This window comes from Plasmodium cynomolgi, chromosome 6 (assembly GCF_000321355.1).
Source record: "Plasmodium cynomolgi strain B DNA, chromosome 6, whole genome shotgun sequence".
NCBI classification, from domain to species: Eukaryota; Apicomplexa; class Aconoidasida; order Haemosporida; family Plasmodiidae; genus Plasmodium; species Plasmodium cynomolgi.
The window spans coordinates 751,879-774,106 of record NC_020399.1 but is presented as its reverse complement, the minus strand read 5'-3'; the positions used below and the strand labels follow the sequence as shown (position 1 = coordinate 774,106).

The window sequence follows — 22,228 nt, the reverse complement described above, 5'->3', positions numbered from 1 at the left end:
AAAAAATAAAATAAAAAATAAAATAAAAAAGAAGAACCAGGAGAGGACAATTTTAGTCAAGTACGCAAAATTGGTGCACATATTTTCCCCCTTCTGAGGAGACTCGCCCGAATTTGAAAACAGAGAAGAAAAGAAAAAAGAAGTTTTTCCCCTCGAAAGGATACCCAATTGGACCTCTCTTCACCGCTACCCCTTCTGCACAGGAGAGTCTCTACATTCTAGACGTTAACCTAGCGAAGTGTACCTTACAGTTCCGACCGTGTGAACCCACCGCGCATTTTGCATAACGCGAGATTTTAAAAAATCATTATAAAAACAGGCATTATTCCGGTTGACAAAAATGAACGTCTTCGAAGGAATCGAAAAGAGAGTTATAATCAAGCTGAGGAAGGAATGCTTTGAGAAAAAGGAGAAGAAGAATAATATTTCATCCCTGTTCGACATCTCCAGAGAATTATGGGAGGAGAAGCTCAAGTTTATCGGATGCAGCATCGTGTCAGAAATTGAAGAAGATGTACAAGCACCAGCAGAAGAAAGGTGTAGAGTGTACCTGCTGTCAGAAAGCTCCCTCTTTATTTACACAGATATGGTGTTCATAAAAACATGCGGTAAAACGAAGGTATTATTTTTCATCCCTTTTCTGGTCGATTTGTTAATGCTGAAGTTGACGAATGATTATGCTTTGAAGACTAATGGAATGTACGACGAAAGCTTTCTTTCCCAAAATGACTTAACCGATGTTGTTCATTTCATTAGAGAGAATTTCGAATACGCATTCTTCACTCATATGAATTATCAGAATAAGACGAAGGATGGTTACTACGAGCAGGAGTACCCGCACAAATCTATTGAGGATGAGAAAATATTTTTCCAGTTTTTCTTCAAGAATTTTCAGTTTGCCAACACGCCCCTGCCGCACGGGAGGAATCACTACATCTTCTTTGCGCAAGTGAGTGAGGTGGTGAGCGGTGCTGCCAATGGGATGACGAGCGATGCTGCTAATGGGTTGACCAGCGCTGCTTCCAATGGATTGACGAGTGCTCCTGCCAATGGATTGACCAGCGCTCCTGCCAATGGGTTGACGAACGGGGCGGCCCACTCCCCCCCCAGCACTCTCAAATTCTGCTCCGAAATGCACCTGTTCGGAATCAACAAATACAGCGAGAGGGCCAAGTTTCACGAACTGTACCTGAACGAAGACTCCCTAGGCATATTCCAATCGAGAGAAGAATCACAGAAGGTCTACGAAGAGAATGAAAAAACGGACATATGCTGTAGCGAAAATTCATACGACTACGCAGAGTACTCTTCGAAAAGTACGACGAATACAGGTAGCATGTACAAGGAGACTATGACTCCATTTCGAACCGCAGAGGATATGGGATACTATGGACATCCCCGTAGAGAAGCGTTCTCCAATTTTCACTTGAAAATCACCGATATGTGTGATAAGAATTTGGATGAATCCGTTAATGAGGACACGATATCGTACAGGAATGAGGAATTCCCCCTGGGGGGCAGCGGACACAATAGGGGGAACAACATCGGAATTGGTTGCGGGATTACAAACGTCAGCGATGATGCCAAGCCACTCCTACTGCAGTCCACCCTGAACGAGAGCAAATATGTGCAGAGGCAACCCGCGCACGAAAGCTCAGTCGCGAACATGCAGTGCGAATTGCAGCCCCTGGATGGTAGAAGCCAAAGGAATGTTAAAGCTGAACAGAAGAGGGAAATCAGTACTGGCAGCAACGCATACCTAAACGAATTTTACCTGCGAAGTGAGTCCATGGCGAAGGATAAAGAAGTAGGAGGAATTGGAAGCGGAATCGGAATTGGAAGCGGAATCGGAATTGGAAGCGGAATCGGAATTGGAAGCGGAATCGGAACTGGAAGCGGAATCGGAAGCGGTGTTCGCACCACGTCATCCCAGTGTAGCACCAACGACAGTAGTGTAATTCACCTGAGGAACGCCCACCCCAATTTGAACAATTTCAGCGCGTTGGATAACTGCATTAGGGTTGAAGGAACAGAACTATCATCCGTTGTGTCGTCACCGAGAAGTAGCCAGCAAATGAAACAGATGGAGAACCCAAAACCACAGGTGTATGTGAAAAAAATAGATACCAATTTGTACGAATGCTCAAGTGTACAAAATAACAAGGAAAAATTTCTTTACAATGAGTTCTACTTCACTCCATGTGGCTATTCCTGCAACGTCGCACAGAAGAACAACTATTTTTGTGTTCACTACTCTCCAGAAGATTTGGTGTCCTACGTCTCGATAGAACTTGCGAGTGACTTGAGGAGCGATAGTTTTATCAGATTTATGGCAAACCAGCTGAGTTTTTACGGAGGAAAGATATTTTACGTGGTGAATTATCATTACGATGTTGAGGGAAATGGCATTGGAAATCGTGTAGGAGGAATATCCATGTCCCCCAACTCGGAGGCAACTCTCCTGCAGAGAAAGCTCAGCAACAATGTAGTACTGAACAACGAGCAATACTATGCTATCCTCTGTATGAAGGAAGTCACTGTGGGTTTTCTCAAAATGCAATATTTCGTATACGAATTGAAAAGTGTAAACGATGTTAGGGGTATCAATCTGTATCTTCCTAATGGACTCAACGAAACTGAAAATAACTTCGTTGTGACTCCTCTACCGAACAATGTAGTTAGTGACATGTACATGTATAGCTACCTATTTTGCAAGCAAAACCGAGTGTTGATGATAGATATGGGTACAGAATCGGAGAGTAACAGCGGAAATGTGAACCTGAGCAACCACTACAGGATCAGTGACACCAGCTCGTGTAGAAACCTGTCCGAAGATTCACTAATCTTGAACGTAGGGGGGACAACGGAATGTGATGGTGACTTGAAGGAAGTAAGAAGGATGCCAGTTCTATCGAGAGAAGTCTTGGAAAGCACCTCAAATAATGCAGACGATGGAAAGGACATCACTCCAAGCAGCAAAGCAGAAACAACACAAACGAATGAAGAAGAATGCCCAGAAAAGAAACATAAAGAAGAAATGATAAACTACTATCGAAAGAACAAAATCGAGATCAACACGTTGAGAAGAATTTTAAATGAAGATATCGACACATCTGTTGTATGTATAAACCTGCAGAAAATTTTAGCTCAGTACATCCGATTTAAAAAAAATCTACCAAGTGTAACCCCCTTCTATTCTGTTAAAAGCAATAATGACGATGTAGTAATTAAATTTTTATATGGATTGAATTGCAATTTTGACTGTGCATCTGTTGGAGAAGTAAAAAAATTGATAACGTTACTTCCGGATCTGCCCAGAGATAGAATCATTTATGCCAACACCATAAAGAGTATCAACTCTCTCATCTATGCAAAGAAGGAAAACATAAATCTGTGTACCTTTGATAATATCGAAGAGTTAAAGAAAATTCTCAAATATCATCCCAAGTGTTCCCTACTCCTGCGCATTAATGTAGATTTTAAAAATTACAAATCGTATATGTCTTCTAAGTATGGAGCTAATGAACACGAATGGGAAAAAATACTCTCCTTTGGAAAGAAGAATAACTTAAATATAATTGGAGTATCCTTTCATGTTGGTAGTAATACAAAGAATCTCTTCGATTACTGTCAAGCCATTAAATTGTCAAGGGATGTTTGGAATATTAGCAATAAAATGGGATACAATTTTGAAATTTTAAACCTTGGGGGGGGATACCCAGAAGAATTAGAGTATGATAATGCCAAAAAAAATGAAAAAGAAAAATATTGCACTTTGAATAAATCGGAATTAAAGAAAGACATACAAAGCTTTCTTAATGAAAAATCCGTGATGAAAACAAAGTATAACTTTTACAACTTTGAGAAAATTGCGCTTGCTATTAATATGTCTATTGAACACTATTTTAAAGATATAAAATCCAAGTTGCGAATAATTTGTGAACCGGGAAGGTACATGGTTGCTGCTTCGTCCACCCTGGCTGTTAAGGTTATTGGCAAGAGGCACCCCACGTTCCACGGGATTAGACTCAGAGACATGAGGGGCTTGGATCCGCTTGATTTTGCCAAGAGGGGAGTGCAACCCGTCGGGGGGGGAAACGGAGAAGCAAACGTGGACGAAGTGAACATCGGTGAGGGGGCTACCGGTGTGGGGGTTACCAATGTGGGGGTTACCGCTGAGGGGGCTACCGCTGAGGGGGCTACCGCTGAGGGGGCTACCGCTAAGGGGGCTACCGCTAAGGGGGTTACCGCTGAGGGGGCTACCGCTAAGGGGGCTACCGCTAAGGGGGCTACCGCTAAGGGGGGTAGCGACCATGTGAACAGCAGCGAAGGGGGAAAGGCAGACAGACAGGAGGGGGCAAACGGAGGTGCCACTCATGCGGAGGGCTTGAAAAACGCAGAAAACGCGGAGGAACTGCTGCTGCTCAGCCACACCAACCTAAGCGACAATCTCAGCTGCAACAGCAATTCCAAGTTAGGAAATATAACAAACATAAAGAGAAAGGTGGTCAGCATTAACGACAATCGATACAACTACTACTCCTACTACGTCAGCGACAGCATATACGGCTGCTTCAGTGGAATCATATTCGACGAGTACAATAGATCCCCCGTGTTTGTAATTCGAAACCAAGGAGATAACAGTACGACATGTGATGATGTGGTAACTTCTCCCCAATATCTGGCTAACATCTTTGGACAGTCCTGTGATGGACTAGACATGATCACATCCATTACGTACCTACCTGAATGCTACATTAACGACTGGATTATTTATGAATATGCAGGAGCGTATACTTTTGTTAGCTCGTCCAATTTTAATGGATTTAGAAAATGCCAGAAGGTGTATATTTTCCCCAAGAACTCCTTTTCCTTTCTCAAGTGAGGTTCCGCTCCGGGCGCGTGTCGAAAATTGAGTGCTGAGTTATGAGTGATGAGTGATGAGTGCCGAGTGCCGAGTGCTGTGCTGCGCTGCGTTCGGTGGGGGAGGCACACGAACGTACGATTGGAATGGGGGCCGGAGAGGGATTCGGAGCCGTCTTCTTGAGGCGAGGCAAAGCGAAGCGAGAAAAGAGGGAGAACTGAAAAAAAAAAAAATAGCAAAAAAAAGAAGAAAAAAAATTGCATATCTGAGAAGGCAAAAAAATAGCATATCTGAGACGCATAAAAATGGCGCATACCCCAAATTAACTTTAAAAAAATTAACAAGAATTAACTGTGAACACCCACGCACACACCATTGTAGCGTTTCCATTCCGCGACGTGCACCGCCCGCCGTTGCGCTTTGGGACGCCTTTTTTTTTTAATTCATTGCATATATATCAGCTGCATGTGTACAGCGGCAGGACGTGGCATGCACACGCACACGCACATACGGGGAACACACCACCCCTTGACAACTTCTATGGAGCAGACGTGTGAAGCCGCGCCTAACTTAACTGCAAAATGGAAACAGCTTTAAGTTTAAGTAGTTACAGTTAAGCTGCATGGCAGAAATAGGACAAGTGTGTGGGGGGGGTTGGGAGCGACGGCAAAGTGGTAACACCCAGGCTAGCACCACGGAAGCAACGCACCAGCGTATCTGCTCATCCGCTTAACTGTGTTCCGCTCCATCCCCCGCCCGTCCGGCTATGAGAAAACCCCATTTTGTTTTCTCCATCGTTGCACCAGAGACGGTGCATCTTCCCTGTTTATGCCGCTCTGCATGTTTCTTTAATTAAATAATCGAAAGAATGACAATTCAAAGGAAAAACAGTATCATTAATTGCTTTAAAAAAAAAAAAAAAAAAAAAGCAAACCAGGGGAGAGTTGCAGGCAGGGCACATTTACATTGCTGTGCACATCTCTATGGAATGGCATCGCCACCTTCCCCTCCCTTCACGTGTCAACTGGGACGGCCCCATTTTTCACGCGCTTGGGCCGCTGCCGCAGCTTAAAGTTGAAGTGCCTTCCGTGAGAATGCAAGGAGGGTTTCTTTCGCTCGGTACTTTTCCCCAGACTCAGAGAGATGGACCGCTGTTTCTCCGTCATAGGGGTTGGCTCCTCCGGGTCGGAGTAACGCTGTGGAGAGGTATACTCATCGTCTTCGCTGATCCTGTGCGGTATGCCCTCGTGTAGATAGGAATCCTCACCAGTGGGCTGGTCTACGAGACGGTCCCTTGACGCGTCTACTTCCTCCGCGTCAGCCCCCTCGAGGGGGTCCTGAGTAAAGATATACTTACGCCCCTTCTGGTAGGAAACCGGTTTGATCATCTTATCCCGGTTGACAGCCAACCCTCCCCGACTTATGACAAATCTATGGATGGCCTTCTCAATAAAGTGATAATTTTTAACATCATGTTCTTGCATAAGTTGGTATAGCATAATGAGTTGGTAAGCGAGGGGTCGCTTGGCGGATCTTGAAGGGTACTCATACACATGCGATGCACACCATTTGCTAAGCGCTATGAGAAAGCTGCTCTTTACGTGCTGTTTGGACACGAGGAAATTTAAACAAACGAAGGGGTCTTCCAGCTGGTTAATGTCCTTCTCCCCCTGGAAGCTATCTATGCGACTTAAAAACTCTTCAAGTAAATCTTTCTCGTATAACTCCCAACTGTATTTAAGTAGCTTCACCTTTTTCATAAGATCGAACAGCTCCTGTGTTGTTAGTAATTTTAACTCCTTCTGTTGTTTCTCATCTAGTACGTAATAAATAACATCGTCATTAACCTCCAAACGTCGTAGACATCCAACAATGCAACACAAGTTGCTGTAATCAAACAGGTTCACATTCTTCACCATGGATTTACACAGAGTCCTAATCAGATCTACGTTCGAAATGTGTAAGTTGGCAAAACAGATCAGCAAATCTACGTACTCCTCAGGATAAAATTTGGAACAATATCTAACAATGGCATGAAAAACTTGGACAAATAATACCCGTGGAAATATGTTTGCTTTACAGTACAAAGTAATTAGGAGGATGAAGTGCCTGGGCTCCATGTGATTTATTTGCTTTACAAAGACATGAGCAAACGTTTTGTATAGATGATCATCTGCTAGGTTCATTTTTTCAAACGAACTCAGCAGTAGGAGTGCATCGAAGTATTTAAACTCGTCACATCTGTCAATAGCATTTCGGGATATCTCACTCCATAAAACTACGTCTCGGATTTTTTTGTTGCTGCAGTTTTCTGAGAGTACTCTCAATTCCTGGCTCTTCATCTGTTTTATGTGTCCGTAGTTACTCTCGATTATGATTTTTCTGGTGAGTTCATCGGGTGGGGTGCTGGACCCGAACAGCCTCCGCTGCTGCCCGGGGGTTGGGAGCCATTTCCGGGCTACTCTCCACCCCTTCGGCTTCACCCCCACGATTGATTTTGCCCACCCGATCATTTTTTAAGCCTTCTCAGGGTCGCCACTGTGAGGGGGCAACTCGCAAGGGGCAACTCGCAAGGGGTAGCTTCCAAGGGGCTACTCCCAAGGGGCTACTTCCAAGGGGCTACTTCCAAGGGGCTACTTCCAAGGGGTAACTTCCAAGGGGCATCTACGGTGATGCCTTCCACTTGCAACATTAACAGCGGGTCAGCAAAAAAAATGGTAAGTTATCACCTCGAGAGCGTCACATTAGATATATGTTCACCATTTTTTTTTTTGTGTGTGTATTTTTGTGCTAGTTTTTTCCACGCCTTCCACTTGTGTGTGTCCCGAAGAGCGGTTAGGGAGTTGCTCTCCACTGCGATGCGCGAGTTGCTCGCTTAGTAAAAATAACTGCGCCCTGCAAGCGACTCGGCCGAACGAACTCGAACAGTTGCACTTTTGCGCCACGTCACTTCCGCGCCATTGGGTCGTCGGTCACCCCTTCACCGGATCCTTCCCCCCAAAGAAGCATACATAATATGTACATATATATGTATACATATATCTATATATTTGCATTTTTTTTTTGTTGTCATCCCTCTTGCTGCTCCCCACCCCGGTGCGCTTCATCCCTGGTGCGTTTCTCCAGAGGGAACGACATATGAGCCAAGCGCGGGACGACCCTACATGGCAAAAAACAGCGCCAAAAAAAAGAAAAAAAAAAAAATTATTCATATATAAACACGGTGTGGTCACTCAACAGGGGAGACGTTCTGGGTTATTAAAAGAAGTCAGGTCAAAATTGAAAAACCTTCGTGCCCACTTGCCTTCGCAACCCGCTCCGTCGATGCGTCGCCAATCCTCCGCCGTAGCACCATGGAGCGACTGCAAGATAAGCTGCGGCAGGAACGGACCAACGACCAGCCCATCCTCAACCGGTGTGACTTCGACATAGTCGAAAGGTACGTGGATTCTTCGAGCGAGGAGGAGGGCGGCCTCCCCGAGGAGCAGCACGGAGCGGAAGAACAACGGAGTAATGAAGAACAACACGGAGGCGAACAACAACAGCGTCATGAGGGACAACACGGAGCCGAACAACAACAGCGTCGTGAGGAACAACGCCCCAGTGGCCGGGCCAGCCAGACGGGCGACCCCCCGCGGGTGAGTTTCCCACCAGCCCTGCACCGGAGCCTGTTGAACTTGCAAAAAGACGACCCGCAGGAGAGGCTAAACCTCGGGAAAATTTATGGCGCGCTTGATGCGGCAAGTGTGGCCAGGACTGCCAACGATGTCAACACTGCCAAAGGTGTCAACACTGTCTACCATGCCAACACTGCCAACACTGCCAACACTGCCAACACTGCCAACACTGCCAACCATGCCAACCATGCCAACCATGCCAACCATGCCAATGCTGCCCATCTTACTGATGCTACAAGTCGTGGGGACGGAAAGAACGAACCGAACAGACGCGAAAAGGTCAACCATGGCGATGCTGACAGAAAAGGATGGAAGAATGAAGTCAAGGAGAAACACCAATTGACCTTCCAACTAAGCCAAAACGAAGTAGCCAAACTGCAGTGGACAAACCCAGTGAGCGATGAAGAGGTTAGAGAAATAAAAAGTTTTAGTGAAGTCAAATTGCATGAAGTACGCTTCGATTTTGAAGGAAAATTAAGAATACAAATAAACGAAACGGAATTGAACAAAAAAAAAAAAAGTCTTCAACCATTTTGATGGATTATACCACCACAACGATGAGCCACTTAATAGTGGGTACACGTTCCCAGAAATGATTTTTCTGTGTCAAAGTTCGCATAACAGTCAAGTCTGTATAGCTCTGAAAATTATGACCAATGTGTTCGTAAACTCGCATTTAAGAGCTTTCCACTTTGATGAGGATTTAGCATCCGACCTCCACCGTGATCAGAGTGCCCTCCCCATAAAGGATAAATACTCCTTTGGGTTCACGTACAGAAGATTTTTCACCTACCTGAACAGTGACTTAAACCTATTTGACAAGCTCCTTTTCTTGCTTAGACACTGCAGGAACAGGAACATCGAAATGGGTTCTGTGCACTGCTTAGCTAGCTATACCTTCCCCAACAACGTTTGCGCTTTGAGAGAGGATGTGGTGTTTGATTACTGGGGGGAACGGGACTCCTCCCCCGTGCTCAGGTTCTTTCACGACTACGAGGCGTTTTCCTACTTGGACTTCTTCAGCGACAGCGCCTTTCTCTTCGAAGGGTGTAACGTCTATTTTTACGACACGCGCAAGAGGGGGGAAGCTAAAGTGCGTGCTGATGAACACGCCGACGAATGCGCGGACAAATCTGCTAAAGAATACACAGACAAATCTGCTAAAGAATGCGAGGAGGGGGGTAGATCCCCGGGTGAAGTGAAACTGGGCGGCGAGGAGACGGGGCACTCGAGCAACCACTCCTACGCGCAGTGGGGCGGCACCGACTGGTCCGAGGTGGCGAGGAAGTTAGAAAAGGGAGACGTAGCAGGGGAGAATGGAAACAAATCAAACCGGGAAAAAAGCGAAAACTGGACCAAAGGGGCAAACCGGGAAAAACGCGAAAACTGGACCAAAGGGGAAAAACAGCCAAACGGGATGATAACAGAAGTACCCATAGAGGAAGAGCTCATCGCCCATCTCAAACCGCTTAGCAGCAGCACAGATGACCTACAAGAGATGCAAAAGATAAACGTTAAAATGGTACACCTGGGAGGTTCACAAAAATACCTACATGAGGATATCCTCACCAACATAAGCACGATTCTGAAAAACAATTTCGGCGTAGTCCAAGTGGAAAATAGTTGTGTATGCCTTTTAATAGGTCTACTCTGCAGATGTAGACAGCAAGTGAACCTACTCACATGTACAGACCTGATAACGAACTTAGAAAAAATATACGAATCGAAGATAATAGGAAGTGAGTTGAACAGAGAGAGGGAACATCGAGGAATAAAACAAGCAGATCATGCTGAAACAAATTTCACATACAACTTGATAACTCTGATCAAGTATGCCATTATATACAATTACGATAAGGACTTTTTGCAAAAATTTAAAGTCCTTTCTTTTTTGCTATTCTACAGAAGTCTTCCGTTTATTCGAAATGGTGGAGATAAAAAGGAAGTCTTTTTTTTGGCAAGCGAAGTATTGAAGGTATGTAGATTGCTACTCTTTTGCAACCTATACATAGAACCCGTTGACTATTTTCATGACCTGATTAACCATTTGCACAAAAGGGACATGCATGATGATCATGCCGTTTATCAGAAGTTCCTCTCACAAACGTATTTGTATTTAGCCACGTACAACATTGTGGGGAGGAGTGTCGACTTGTCAGGGTTCCTCTACATTAATAAAATTATAAATACGCTGCAGATTCAGGTGAGAGCTCTTTTTCGCCACGAGGCGATGAAGGGGGTACCCGGCATTCCAGCAGGTGACCATGCAGCTGGTGACCGTGCAGCTGGTGACCGTGCAGCTGGTGACTGTGCAACTGGTGACCGTGCAGCTGGTGACCGTGCAACTGGTGACCACCCAACTGGTGACCATCCAACTGGTGACCATGCAACTGGTGACCACCCAACTGGTGACCACCCAACTGCTGACCACCCAACTGCTGACCGCCCAACTGCTGACGTGCCAGGAAAAAGAGTCGAACGGCAAAAAAACAAATGGGACTTCGCCCACTTGTGCAACCTGCAGTTAATTCACCAGTGTGGAGTTTACCTTTTTTCTGTCTTCTGGTCCATGAGGAGGAAGCGCCTGATTGGAGAAAAGTACGTTCGCCACGAGCATGTAGAGGCACTGCTGAAAACGCTCCAGGTGCTGCTTCGAGCGGGCATCGATCAATTTGACGACTTGTTAGAAGCTTACGCGGGGGAGCCGCAGAAGGAGCCGCAGAAGGAGTCGCAGAAGGAGTCGCAGAAGGAGTCGCAGAAAGAGCCGCGGAAAGAGCCGCAGGAGCCGCCGAAACAGCCTCGGAGGGAAGCTAACTACCCGAACATCATCCAGAAGATAATTCTCCGCATGACGGACGGCCCCCTCCCCTTCAACTACGTGATTTACAAAAACGAAGTCGATTGGCATTTCTTCTTCGTCATTCTTCTCCAAATATTTAACATCATTTTGCTGATTGTTGTGGAGCTCCCATTTTTTTTTCGTGAAAAAGGGGACCACACAATAAGGAAGTCTTTTAAACACATTGCTGAAGATATTACTACGTTTGAACAGGACACACTGATTCACTTCAAAAAGGACATTTTTTACATGGAACATATGCAAGCCTCGTATAACCTTTTTTTACCGCTGTCCTACCTTTTTTACAACGTTCACGGGGTTATGATTATGAGAGGAACGCACCTCATGTGTAGTCACACCGATGAAGACGCTGTGGAGAGACTGCTATACTCTCTGAGCTTTTGTTCATCTGTTCCATTAAGCTACTTTTGTTTAAGGGAAATTTTCGCCACGTCCTCCTCTGCAGGGAGTATAACCCCAGGGGGAGAAACCAACGGGGGAGAAACCAACGGGGGCATTTCTTCTTCACAAAATTGTGATAACTTCGAGAACGCTTCCTCTGAGGAAATGGACACCTCCCTCGAACGATCGAATGAACATAACGAGATAATAATCGAGGAGACCCCTCCAATCAATGGCGACCACGTGGACATCCCGAAGAATATTATACTTTTCTTAGGCAAGTACGTCCAAGGAAAATTTCTGCTTTACCACAGCAAGAAAAATATTTGCTTGCTTTTACTTAAGAATATATTTAGGGAGTGTAATCGGAGATGCGAGGAACAAGAACGTGTGGAAGTTCCCCACGAGGGGGAAGCCACCGAGAAAAAAGAGGCACATATCGACGCACATATCGACGCACATGTCGACGCACATGTCGACGCACGTGTGGACGCACTTGTCCACTCCGTCTTCAAATTTTTCCTGAACAGACACATCATCCATTTTATCGGAAAGCACATGGACGTATCCATTTTTTTTAAATACTTTATTCAAATTTTTATCGTCAATGAGGGAAAATGCATTGGGGACTCCCTGGGGGAGAAGAGGGAAATTTATGCGTACTTGGAGCGCATAGCGGAGGAGTATATTTTTAAGCGGGTGAGCTGTGCAGACAACGAGGGGGAGCATCCCGTCCATGTACACGATGTACATCGCCTTGTTAGTGATTTTGGGAGGGATCATCCACATAATGAGGGGAACTGTGAAAATGCTGGGTGGGAAGATGGTCCGGGAGTGCACCCGTTGGACATGCACGTGGAGCGCTTGCTAGAAACAAACCGAAGAAGCATAAAAGGTTGCACTTGTCAAAAAAAAATACAGATCAGTACCCAGCTATCTGTGGCCATATTTGAAAAAATTATTGAATCTTTTAAAATGGCCTATTTCTTCAGCCCCCTGATGTTCGCAATTTTATTTTTCCTTTCGTCTACGTCATTTCCAGAGGAATGTCGAAAGGTGTTTTACAGCGACACAGATTTGTTGAAAATTTTGTCAAAAAATGTATTCGTTCATTTTTCTGATGATGGAATGAACTACATCATTTTCACTACGTCTACATCTTATGGGAGGGAAGAAACAAATTTTTTAATTGACCTGACGCCACTTTTCCCGTCCATTTTTTCTCTCATGTTGGACGACTCACATGCCGACTGGTTCGCTCCCAGTATGCATAACTACTTCAGAACTCTACGCTCGCAGTATCCCTACCCTAGTTTGTTGCACTTCCTCTTTTACGTTAGTGCAAACGGGAGGTGAATCCCTCAACTTGGGAGAGACATGCAAAAGAGAGGTGCGAACCTGAGCATATCCCTACCGTTTTGTCTTTCCCCTACGCATAATTTGTATCCCTTTATGAGAGAGACCCCCTTCTACATCGTGCCTCCATTTTTACTTTTTCTCCATTTTGCAAACTCCAAAAAGTAAACACTCTCCCCCCCCCCCGAGGGTTAACTCCTCCACATGCCCACCACCAACTTGTGTAGGGTACTATACCTGACTCAGAATTGTAACTCCTATTTTGTTGTAAAAAAAAATGTAAGCCTTTCCAAAAGGGGGAGGACCAGGTGGGATAATCCGTAGGGTCTACCCAACCAGGAACACTCTGCACAACACATGCTTGACAGTTACCAAGCGGTAGTTAATACATCTCCCCCCCCTCGTCGGTTTTCATTCTTTCATCATTTGGTAAGCTAATGAAGGGGGATATACTCCTACCCCCACGTGCTCGTATGGTGTGGCCTACCACAACGAATCCCCTCAGTGGTGCAGTAACGAATGAAGCTGTTAATCGGTGAAGTATCACCATGTGCCTCTGCTCAGATTGCACAGAAGGGTGCCCCTTCCCCCCCCCATTCGATAAGTATATTACAGTACAAACTGTGTGTATCATCCCCTGGGGTATTCTTTCCCCTCGCTCGTGCAGTAGTACGTCCGGGCAACCAACTGCGTGGTGAACTATCAATCAAAAGGGTAGCTGGACATCCCCTCAAGTGCTTCTCACCAACTGCAACACACACCAACGTTGCACAGTTTTCTCCATTTTTACCTCCCATTCGAGTTCTTCCGCAGTTCAAAAAAGGGGAAAGAAAAACTGACTCAGTGGGCTCCCTACACATGTTCACTCGTTCGCTTCCACCTCTCTCGTGGCATTTTCTCTACATGGGTCATTCCCCCCCATGCGCCCAACAAACGAACAGCACTGTAAATCGCAAAAAACGAGAGTCATCGTTATCTCGATGAACACTGCAAACGATGCGCTAAAAGAAACCAAAGAGGGAACCCCCTCCCCCTCTTGCGCTTGCAAAACACATGGTGATGTATAGAAAATGAAAAATGTCACGACTGTGAAATTTTAAGATAAAAAAGTATAGGGCACACTTCAACAAAAAAAAAAAAAAAAAAAAAAGTGCGCCTTTGTTTATAGCGTGTACCCGTTTTTTTTCTCATGCGTACAAAAATTGTATTCTTTTTTTTTTCTTTTTTTTTGCAAAGTACGCATTGTAAGAGGGAAAGATTGAGAGGACGCTAAAGAACGCTAAAGAACGCTGAAGGACGCTAAAGGGCCCTAAAACGTGATTTCCTGCAATGAGGGGAGTGATGTAGCGACCTGCTAAAGTGCCAAGTCTACGACGGCGAAGCGTGAGTTGGGCCCCTGCGAAAGTGCCAAGTGTACACCCTGAAGTTGCAAATTTTGCCGTCATTTTTGTTGCCAATTTTGTCGCCACCTTCGCTGCCATTCACCCCACGAACGACAGCCGAGCGACAGCCTAACGACAGCCTAACGACAGCGCAACAACAGCGTAACATCTGCGCCACTCCCCATCCCAGCCGAAGACCGCCCGCGCAACGCCAGCAGCAGCGCGCACTCTGCATACAGACGTATACTTACCTTAACGAGGAAACAAAACGTAAAATCCACACCATAACTCAGCCATGACCACTTACAATGTCCTCGGAGAAATAACGGCGTTTGATGAGAAGGAGACCGTCATTTCGCATCAGTATGCAAGAATTAGGAAGATAGAGAATGTCGAAAAGTGCAAAAATTTGAAGGTGGGTCTGTACGCAATCACCGGGGTGTAGCTCCCGGGGTGTAGCTCCCGGGGAAGATATTCCCCCTGAACGGGAGCATACATGATGACATGCTCCCATTTGGACATACAGCCCTGTATAGATCCCCCCACACACACACTCATAGCTACTCCCCACCTGCACATGTCTTTCCTCCTGTCGAATCCCTCCTTCCCTACCACGCAGACCCTGCAGCTGATCTCCAACTGCATCGAAAAAATCGAAAATTTGGAAAACAATTTGGAGTTGGAACATCTAGAACTATACGAAAATTCGATTAAAAAAATAGAAAACATTTGCATGCTCACAAATTTGAAGTAATATATCTCCACTTGGCAGTTGTGTACTTGGCCTTTGCGCGGCCCCCCCTGGGGGTGCACACATACATACGTACATACCAACATATATGTGCGTATGCACGCATGTGTGTATGAATAACCCCACCCCGTGTGCTCCCCCCTCCCCGCAGAGTACTCGACCTCTCCTTCAACAAAATTCGCATCATTGAGAACATCGACACGCTGGTAAACCTGGAGGAGCTGTACCTGTCAAGCAACAAAATCGCAAAGGTAAGTGGGGACCTCTGAGGGAGAGCGTTTCCGCCTGTCTGCATGCCCCCCAGAAGGGGCAGAAGGGGAAGAAGTGGAAGAAGTGCAAAACTTTGACAGTGCTCATAGGACGCACACCAACGCGGATGGTTATTTGCACATAAGCACGCTCGATGATGTCTGCCTTTACATTTCTCCTCCCCCCCCGGCCACCCTCCTCCAGATCGAAAATCTCCAAAATTGCAAAAAACTGAGACTGCTAGAATTAGGGTACAATAAAATCAGAAGAATTGAAAATTTGGAAAGCCTAACAAACTTGGAAGAGCTATGGTTGGGAAAAAACAAAATAGAAGAGCTGAATCTCCCAAGATTTCCAAAATTAAAGAAGCTAAGCTTACAACACAATCGATTAACCAATTGGTCCGTTGAGGCCATTAAAAACATACCACAAATCACCGAACTTTATCTCAGTTACAATAAATTAAGTACCATCATAGAAAACATAAAAGAGTTGGAGCACCTGAAGGTATTCGATCTGTCCTACAACGAAATCAGAAATATATTAATCTGTTCAGAGTTAAAATCTCTGGAAGAGTTGTGGTTAAACAATAATAACATCGGTGATATCGATATGGTTAAAAATTTGAGTGAAAATCAGAATTTAAAAACGCTTTATTTGGAAAAGAACGAAATTCAGGATAAGCTCAAGGAAGACTACAGGACTCAAATAATTTCCATCCTTCCCCAGTTGAAGCAGCTTGACGCTCTGCTCATTTCCCCGATAAAGGTGTCCTGTGGCCAAGGCACCGCAGGAAAAACGCAGTGATGGGGGGGCGGTTATGCGGGTCGACGATACGGAGGGTTATGTGGAGCAGCCCCATGTCGACAAAGCGTGCCACGTATAACCCCCTTCCTTAGTTTTGTACAGAATTTAAGTTCAACCGATTTGCCTGTAGGGGTGAACCTAGCAATGACGCTTAGCATATGTGCAGACTGCGGCATAAGTTTTTAGTGCCTCCCCCCTCCCCTTGTTCCCAACGAGGGAATCGCGTCTCCTGAGTGCAGACATGGCCACAGTGCAGCATTGTTTTGGTCCCCTTAGCCGCATAACCGAATAACCTCTTAACTGTGTAACCTCTTAACTGTGTAACCTCGTAACTGTGTAACCTCGTAACTGTGTAACCTCTTAACCGCGTAACCTCTTAACCGCGCTGCGTAGAATGGACCCGTTTGACAAAAACATTTTTTCGTCCCCTTTCTTCGAACACACATTTTATTTTGCCCCCTGCGCGATGCGCACCTTTGCATGTGTATATATGCCTACACATATGTACACTCCTGTGGGGGGACCCCCCTCGGATGGAACCAATCCAGAAAGGGGGAGGGAGTAGAGAAGGTGAAGGGGTAGCGGAGGCGAAGAAGAAGAGAAAAGGACCGAGTAGAGAAAAGGACCAAGTGAAGAAAAGGACGGAGTAGAGGAAACGATGAAGTACAGAATACAAACGCGAAAGCGAAGACCTCAGCAAAGACAAAAAAAAAAGGCCCTTTTTCGTCGTGCCGCAAAAATAATGTCCCCCTTTTGCTCGCCAGATCTGTGCCCCACATAATAAACCGTTCTCCATTTTCCCTTTTCCCTTTTCCCTTTTCCATTTTCCATTTCCCTTTTCAAAGTCTAATCGTTTTGTACATTTGCTCTCTCGTTTCGCCAACCTGCATATTGCACATGGCATATTGCTTTTTTTTTTTTTTTTTTTCCAAATTTATCAAAGTGTCATAATTCCTCCCTCTACAATGCTGCAAATGCCTAAAAAGGTGAAAAAAAAAAAAAAAAAAACGTGTTGCAATGATAAAAAAAATGCGTTTCCTCCACGCAAAAGTTAACATAATTGCCCAGTGCGAAGAAGCGAAACGTGAGCGTTCATTTTATATATACCAATATGCGCGTTGCCCCAGGGCAGATGAGCACATATTAAAATTAGCATATTTCCCATCCCCTACCGCGCATTTAACATGCAAAAGGAAAAGAGAGTGCTCTCCAGGCATTGACAAATTGAAATTCGCCTCCTTCAGGGGTTGACCAGAAAATACCAACAATGAAAAACTCGCTTTGCATTTCCCCCCCTCGCGAGAAGTATTGTGCTGAAAAGGCCCACACCCATGATAAGTTAATGGACTGATAAAGGAGGCCGTCACTTGGCAAGTACCACGTTCATCCAGGGAACAAAGCGTAGAGTTATAATTCGGTTCCCAATCAGTATATCCGAATATACACCTCCAAAACGCGTATCCAGTTGTTGCCAACTTCCAACGAATTGACTCCGTGCGCAGAATGAAGGTCAGGAAGAGAAGTCCCCTTTTTTGCAAAAGGAACCCCCAAGCAAATAACGGCGAGGACCATGATGGGAGACTCCTCGACGAATACTACAGCGCAATTCCGGGCATCGAACTACAGATAGAGAAATTACTTCAAAGCTTCCACGTCAGTAAGTACGACTATAAAATCACTCCCCTTTTAATCGACATAATACAAAATGAAACGATAAAAATTTTGAGAAATGCCAAAAATATAAAAAAAAATGGCATTGGTAGGAGATTCTTCATTAAGGCCGACCCCACAAAGAGGGAGGACAAAAAGGAGGATCATATCAGTCCCGATTTGGTGACAAGCTCCAACAATGGCGATGACACAAAAAAGGATGAAGGAAGTAAGGGGATGGTTGAAGATCAGCGAAAAACGGACCAAAGTAAAGTAACTACAGATATCTCCAAGGATGAAAGCGGGGCTGATTTTAAATGTGGAGTGATTGACGATAGGGCAGCACAGGCAGTGGCACCTGCAATGGAAGCCGCCCCGGTGAATGAGCGTGACGGGGAGGTGGAGAAGCAGAGTCGAAGAAATGACATGCAAGAAGGAGACGGCGCAGGAATCGGTTCAAGGATTGGAACCCAACACAGCGCAGATGCGCCGGTGGCCCAAACGCAGGAGCACAGTCAGGACAAGGACGGCCTTGCCGAATTGCCATGTGGGGTAGAAGACGGCACGAAGGAGGAAGCTGCAGAGGGGAGTAAAGAAGAAAGCCAAGCTAATCTTGAAAATGGAGAGGAGAAGAAACAGGTGGATGTTGAAGTGGGTCAGCAAAAGGTGGAAGCTGAGACTCTCCAAACGGGGAAAACTGAGCAGATAGGCCAAAGTGAGCAGACAGGCCAAAGTGAGCAGGCAGGTCAAACTGAGCAGACAGGGCAAACTGAGCAGACAGGGCAAACTGAGCAGATAGGCCAAACTGAGCGGACAGGCCAAACTGAGCAGACAGGCCAAACCGCCGAAAACTTCAGCATCTTCAAAACCTTTTCGAGCTACTTTTCGAAAAAAAATAAACCAAATGAGGAGGACGGAGGAGCGCCCTTGAGGAAGGAAGAAGAAAGCGCGCCGGACAAATCGGGCAACGGTGAGAGTAAAGATGGAGACGCAATCGAAGGCGCACCCAAATTAAACAGCTCAGAGGATAAAGCGGTTGGAAAAGGCACAGAACAGGTACACCCCGAAGGGAACAGCCCCCCGAACGAAACGAACGAAAAGAGCGAAACGAACGAAAAGAGCGAAACGAACGAAAAGAACGAAACGAACGTAATTGAAGGTGATGTAAATCCTAGTGAGGACCCAGCAGATGCTGGCAGCCATTTTCTGAATGATCAAAAGAACAGTGTGAAGGAGGACACGAATGACAACACCAAAGGGAGGGTGCCCCATGGGATGAGTAGCAGTGGTCAGAATTTGGACGCAGGGGGTGATGTAGGAATGGCCCATAATAGGGACAAAATGGAGGAAGCGGGAAAGGCGAGCAACCAAGTTGAGAGCGGCCTAGCGGCAGAGAAGCCAAGCAACCAAGTTGGGAGCGGCGTGTCGGAAGAAAAGGCCCCCACGGAGGAACTACAAAATGGTGGTAAAAAGGAAGGTGCAAAAGACCAAGCAGAGCAACCAAAGAGTAGCCAACCCCCCACCACTACCACCACCGAACAGGAGGAACTGCTTGTGATAGATGAAGAAAGCATTAACCTAGCCATAAAGGAGTACGTCCTAAAGTACATTTATAAAAAGAAAAACGTGGATTTCTTGTACGACGAATTGGCAACTCAACAGAAGGAAACTAACTCGGCTGGCATAGTAGACAGGAACGTCAGATACCCAACTGGTTTCCCCCCCTACCTGCCAGATGACTGCTCCATTAACACCATCCTCCCTGCGTGGGACATAAAGTATAATTTTAATTCCTCCAAGGGGGAAAATTACCAATGAGTTTTTTTTTTTTTGTGCATTTAGACTAGGGAGAGAAGATGGCAGAATAGCGCTGTGCGAATTTACACAACGTAGCAAACATGATGTGACAAAACGAGGAGGTGTCATCGAGTTAATCCTCCATTTTTGGCTTCCTTGTGGTGGTAAAAGGAAGCCAGTCGGTTGGCACGTCCACAGTGGAGCTACTTTAGGGGAAGTACTTCCGTTTTTTTCTCCGCATAGGTAGTATAACATATCCTTTCTTTTCCCATTTTTGCATCCCCTCTTTTTTTTTTTTTTTGTTACCCCGTGCTTCCCCCTAAATGTGTCACCCGCCACGGTTTCACTTTGTACCTAAGCGGATGGTTCCCCAAAAGGTGGTCACGCGGGAAGAGTAAGGCAACTCCCCCCCCAACACACACACACATATAATATGCCTACAACCGAATCGTGTTAACCATCTGCATAATGCCGAGCACAAGCTCGAGACCAATTATGACGATGATGATGCGCTCCAGACGAGAGGAGTGCTTCTGATTCACGTAATCCAAAAAGGAATTCAAATAATCCAAAGTCCAACTCAGTCTATGATTGAGTAAATCAACTCTCTGCTTTATATCAAAAATGTGTAAAATATTTAAAAACAGCTTTCTCTGATATTCCAGTTCCCATAACGCTTCTGGGACGTCCAAAATGTCTTGATCAATGTTCAACTCATATCTCAAATTATGCAGAGTAATTTTGGAGGTAAATAATTGCTTGGATAAAAAATCTAAATTACTTGACTTGATTTTTTTTTTTTGAATTTTCGATATGATCATTTTCGTAAAATAATTTCTTCTCAATTTTCTTTTCCAAATTATTTAATCTGACAGCACTTAAAAGTCCAAAAGAAATGGCTATCTTGTCCGTCGTCCTGTAATTATTTGAAGTTAAATAAATCACAGAATTATTTACGTAACTTTTGTTATTTATATTTTCTACTTGCAGTTCTTCAAAGTCATAATTTTCAATATTATTTTCATTTAGGGTTATATACTTTTTGCAGAAGTGAAAAAATTTATTTCTGTTTTGCTTATTCATACTCCATATGACGATACATCCATTTTTAAAAAATACAGCTGAACTATTTTGTTGGTTAAAATATGCACAACTTTCCACGTACAAATAGGGCTCTTTGTACAGCACTTGGGATCCCACTTTTTCATATGCGCTTTTGAGGGCTCCCAAATTTATTGGGTTGTTTAAATAGTACGCTATTACATAAGGCTCTGCGCTATCGCAACTTTCGTCTACGAATGGTTTGACTATGCCTAACAGCTTCTCCCTTTTCGTGATCTTCTTCTGCGTGTATATTTTGCTACTCACTTTTTCTTTACTGGAATGGCTCCACATGAGTTGCCTCCACATGCATGCGCGCTTCAGGTGGCCTCTCCCCCACTGTAACGCGTGTGCACTCCTGCTGCTAAACATGGTGGAGGCCGAAAAAAAATACGCAACTGCGACAGTGGCGGTGAAGAAGTAGCCCAGCTGCTAGACACACACACAGGGAAAAATTACACGCGGTGGAAAGGCCCTCCGCGAAATTGACCAGTATTCTCCTCTCGATTTGGTAGTTAAAAAATGGGGAAAAAAAAGTTAAAAAGAGGTAAAAAGAGGTAAAAAGCGGTAAAAAGAGGTAAAAAGAGGTAAAAAGCGGTAATAAGCGGTAATAAGCGGTAAAAAGAGGTAATAAGTCTATCCCTTCTCCCCCCTTTTTTTCCAACTGTGCGCACCATATCGTGTCCAATGTACTGTACGGGGGTTCCCTCGAAATGTTTCACCCCATCAATGTAGGTCATTTCCCTCGGATGGCATTTTCGTTTTTTGCACGAAGTTTCGCCGCTTCACAGGTTGAGTCTCCCTCCTCTTTGCCTCCCTGCTCGCATATCTCTTTTTGCCCATTCGGGGGTGAAAGAACAGAAAAAACGGTTGGCTCCCCCAACTTTACATTTACACCCGCTATTTTGGGAATCTCCAATGCGAAGTGTTCTACTTTGACCATGGGCGATGTAGAGCAGTCGCAACCCCCCCTTTTGTTGACATGTTCGCCCCTACTTGCCTATATATAGTACGCGCCAGCCGGGGAATTTGCCCAAAAAGGCAAATCTGAAAATAGGTACGTACAGCAGCGGCGCGGACATAAGTAGTGCTACCCCTATCCCAATGTATCATGTGTTATGTGCCATACACTATGTGCGTTTTTTTTTTCCCCAACCGTTGTGAACATGCAAAGTTGCGCATATGGACCAAAACGGCAGAACTGCGCAATCCCCTACGTTCTGCAAAATAATTGGTGGGGGTACAGAAGGCAGCTCACAAAAAAAAAAAAAAAAAGGCCAAGTTGACGGTGGTTTAAAAAAAGGTCCAAATGACGGCCCATCCAGTGAAAATAACCCAGAGGTAAGGTGCAGG

The 22,228-nt window shown here is 45.2% G+C and overlaps 6 protein-coding genes across 6 annotated transcripts; 4 read left to right on the top strand and 2 right to left on the bottom strand.

Annotated features, from left to right (window-relative positions):
• Positions 1–340: 340 nt before the first annotated feature.
• On the top strand, positions 341–4,885 carry PCYB_062740 (S-adenosylmethionine decarboxylase-ornithine decarboxylase; the record flags this gene model as incomplete). Its single annotated transcript, XM_004221441.1, has 2 exons — positions 341–3,988; positions 4,385–4,885. 2 exons carry the CDS (start codon positions 341–343, stop codon positions 4,883–4,885), a joined length of 4,149 nt encoding a protein of 1,382 aa, XP_004221489.1.
• A 996-nt stretch (positions 4,886–5,881) lies between these two features.
• On the bottom strand, positions 5,882–7,377 carry PCYB_062730 (hypothetical protein; the record flags this gene model as incomplete). Its single annotated transcript, XM_004221440.1, has 1 exon — positions 5,882–7,377. A coding segment is annotated over one exon (1,496 nt), but the record flags the coding sequence as incomplete, so codon positions are not given.
• A 1,756-nt stretch (positions 7,378–9,133) lies between these two features.
• On the top strand, positions 9,134–13,138 carry PCYB_062720 (hypothetical protein; the record flags this gene model as incomplete). The annotated part of the gene is made up of 2 exons (XM_004221439.1): positions 9,134–10,744; positions 11,066–13,138. The coding sequence occupies 2 exons, from the start codon at positions 9,134–9,136 to the stop codon at positions 13,136–13,138; spliced, it is 3,684 nt and encodes a 1,227-aa protein (XP_004221487.1).
• A 1,677-nt stretch (positions 13,139–14,815) lies between these two features.
• Positions 14,816–16,327, top strand: PCYB_062710 (protein phosphatases PP1 regulatory subunit sds22; the record flags this gene model as incomplete). Its single annotated transcript, XM_004221438.1, has 4 exons — positions 14,816–14,959; positions 15,140–15,270; positions 15,423–15,522; positions 15,725–16,327. 4 exons carry the CDS (start codon positions 14,816–14,818, stop codon positions 16,325–16,327), a joined length of 978 nt encoding a protein of 325 aa, XP_004221486.1.
• Positions 16,328–17,830: 1,503 nt separating this feature from the next.
• Positions 17,831–19,795, top strand: PCYB_062700 (hypothetical protein; the record flags this gene model as incomplete). Its single annotated transcript, XM_004221437.1, has 2 exons — positions 17,831–19,691; positions 19,713–19,795. The coding sequence occupies 2 exons, from the start codon at positions 17,831–17,833 to the stop codon at positions 19,793–19,795; spliced, it is 1,944 nt and encodes a 647-aa protein (XP_004221485.1).
• Positions 19,796–20,211: 416 nt separating this feature from the next.
• Positions 20,212–21,169, bottom strand: PCYB_062690 (hypothetical protein; the record flags this gene model as incomplete). The annotated part of the gene is made up of 2 exons (XM_004221436.1): positions 20,212–20,494; positions 20,556–21,169. The coding sequence occupies 2 exons, from the start codon at positions 21,167–21,169 to the stop codon at positions 20,212–20,214; spliced, it is 897 nt and encodes a 298-aa protein (XP_004221484.1).
• Positions 21,170–22,228: the final 1,059 nt, after the last annotated feature.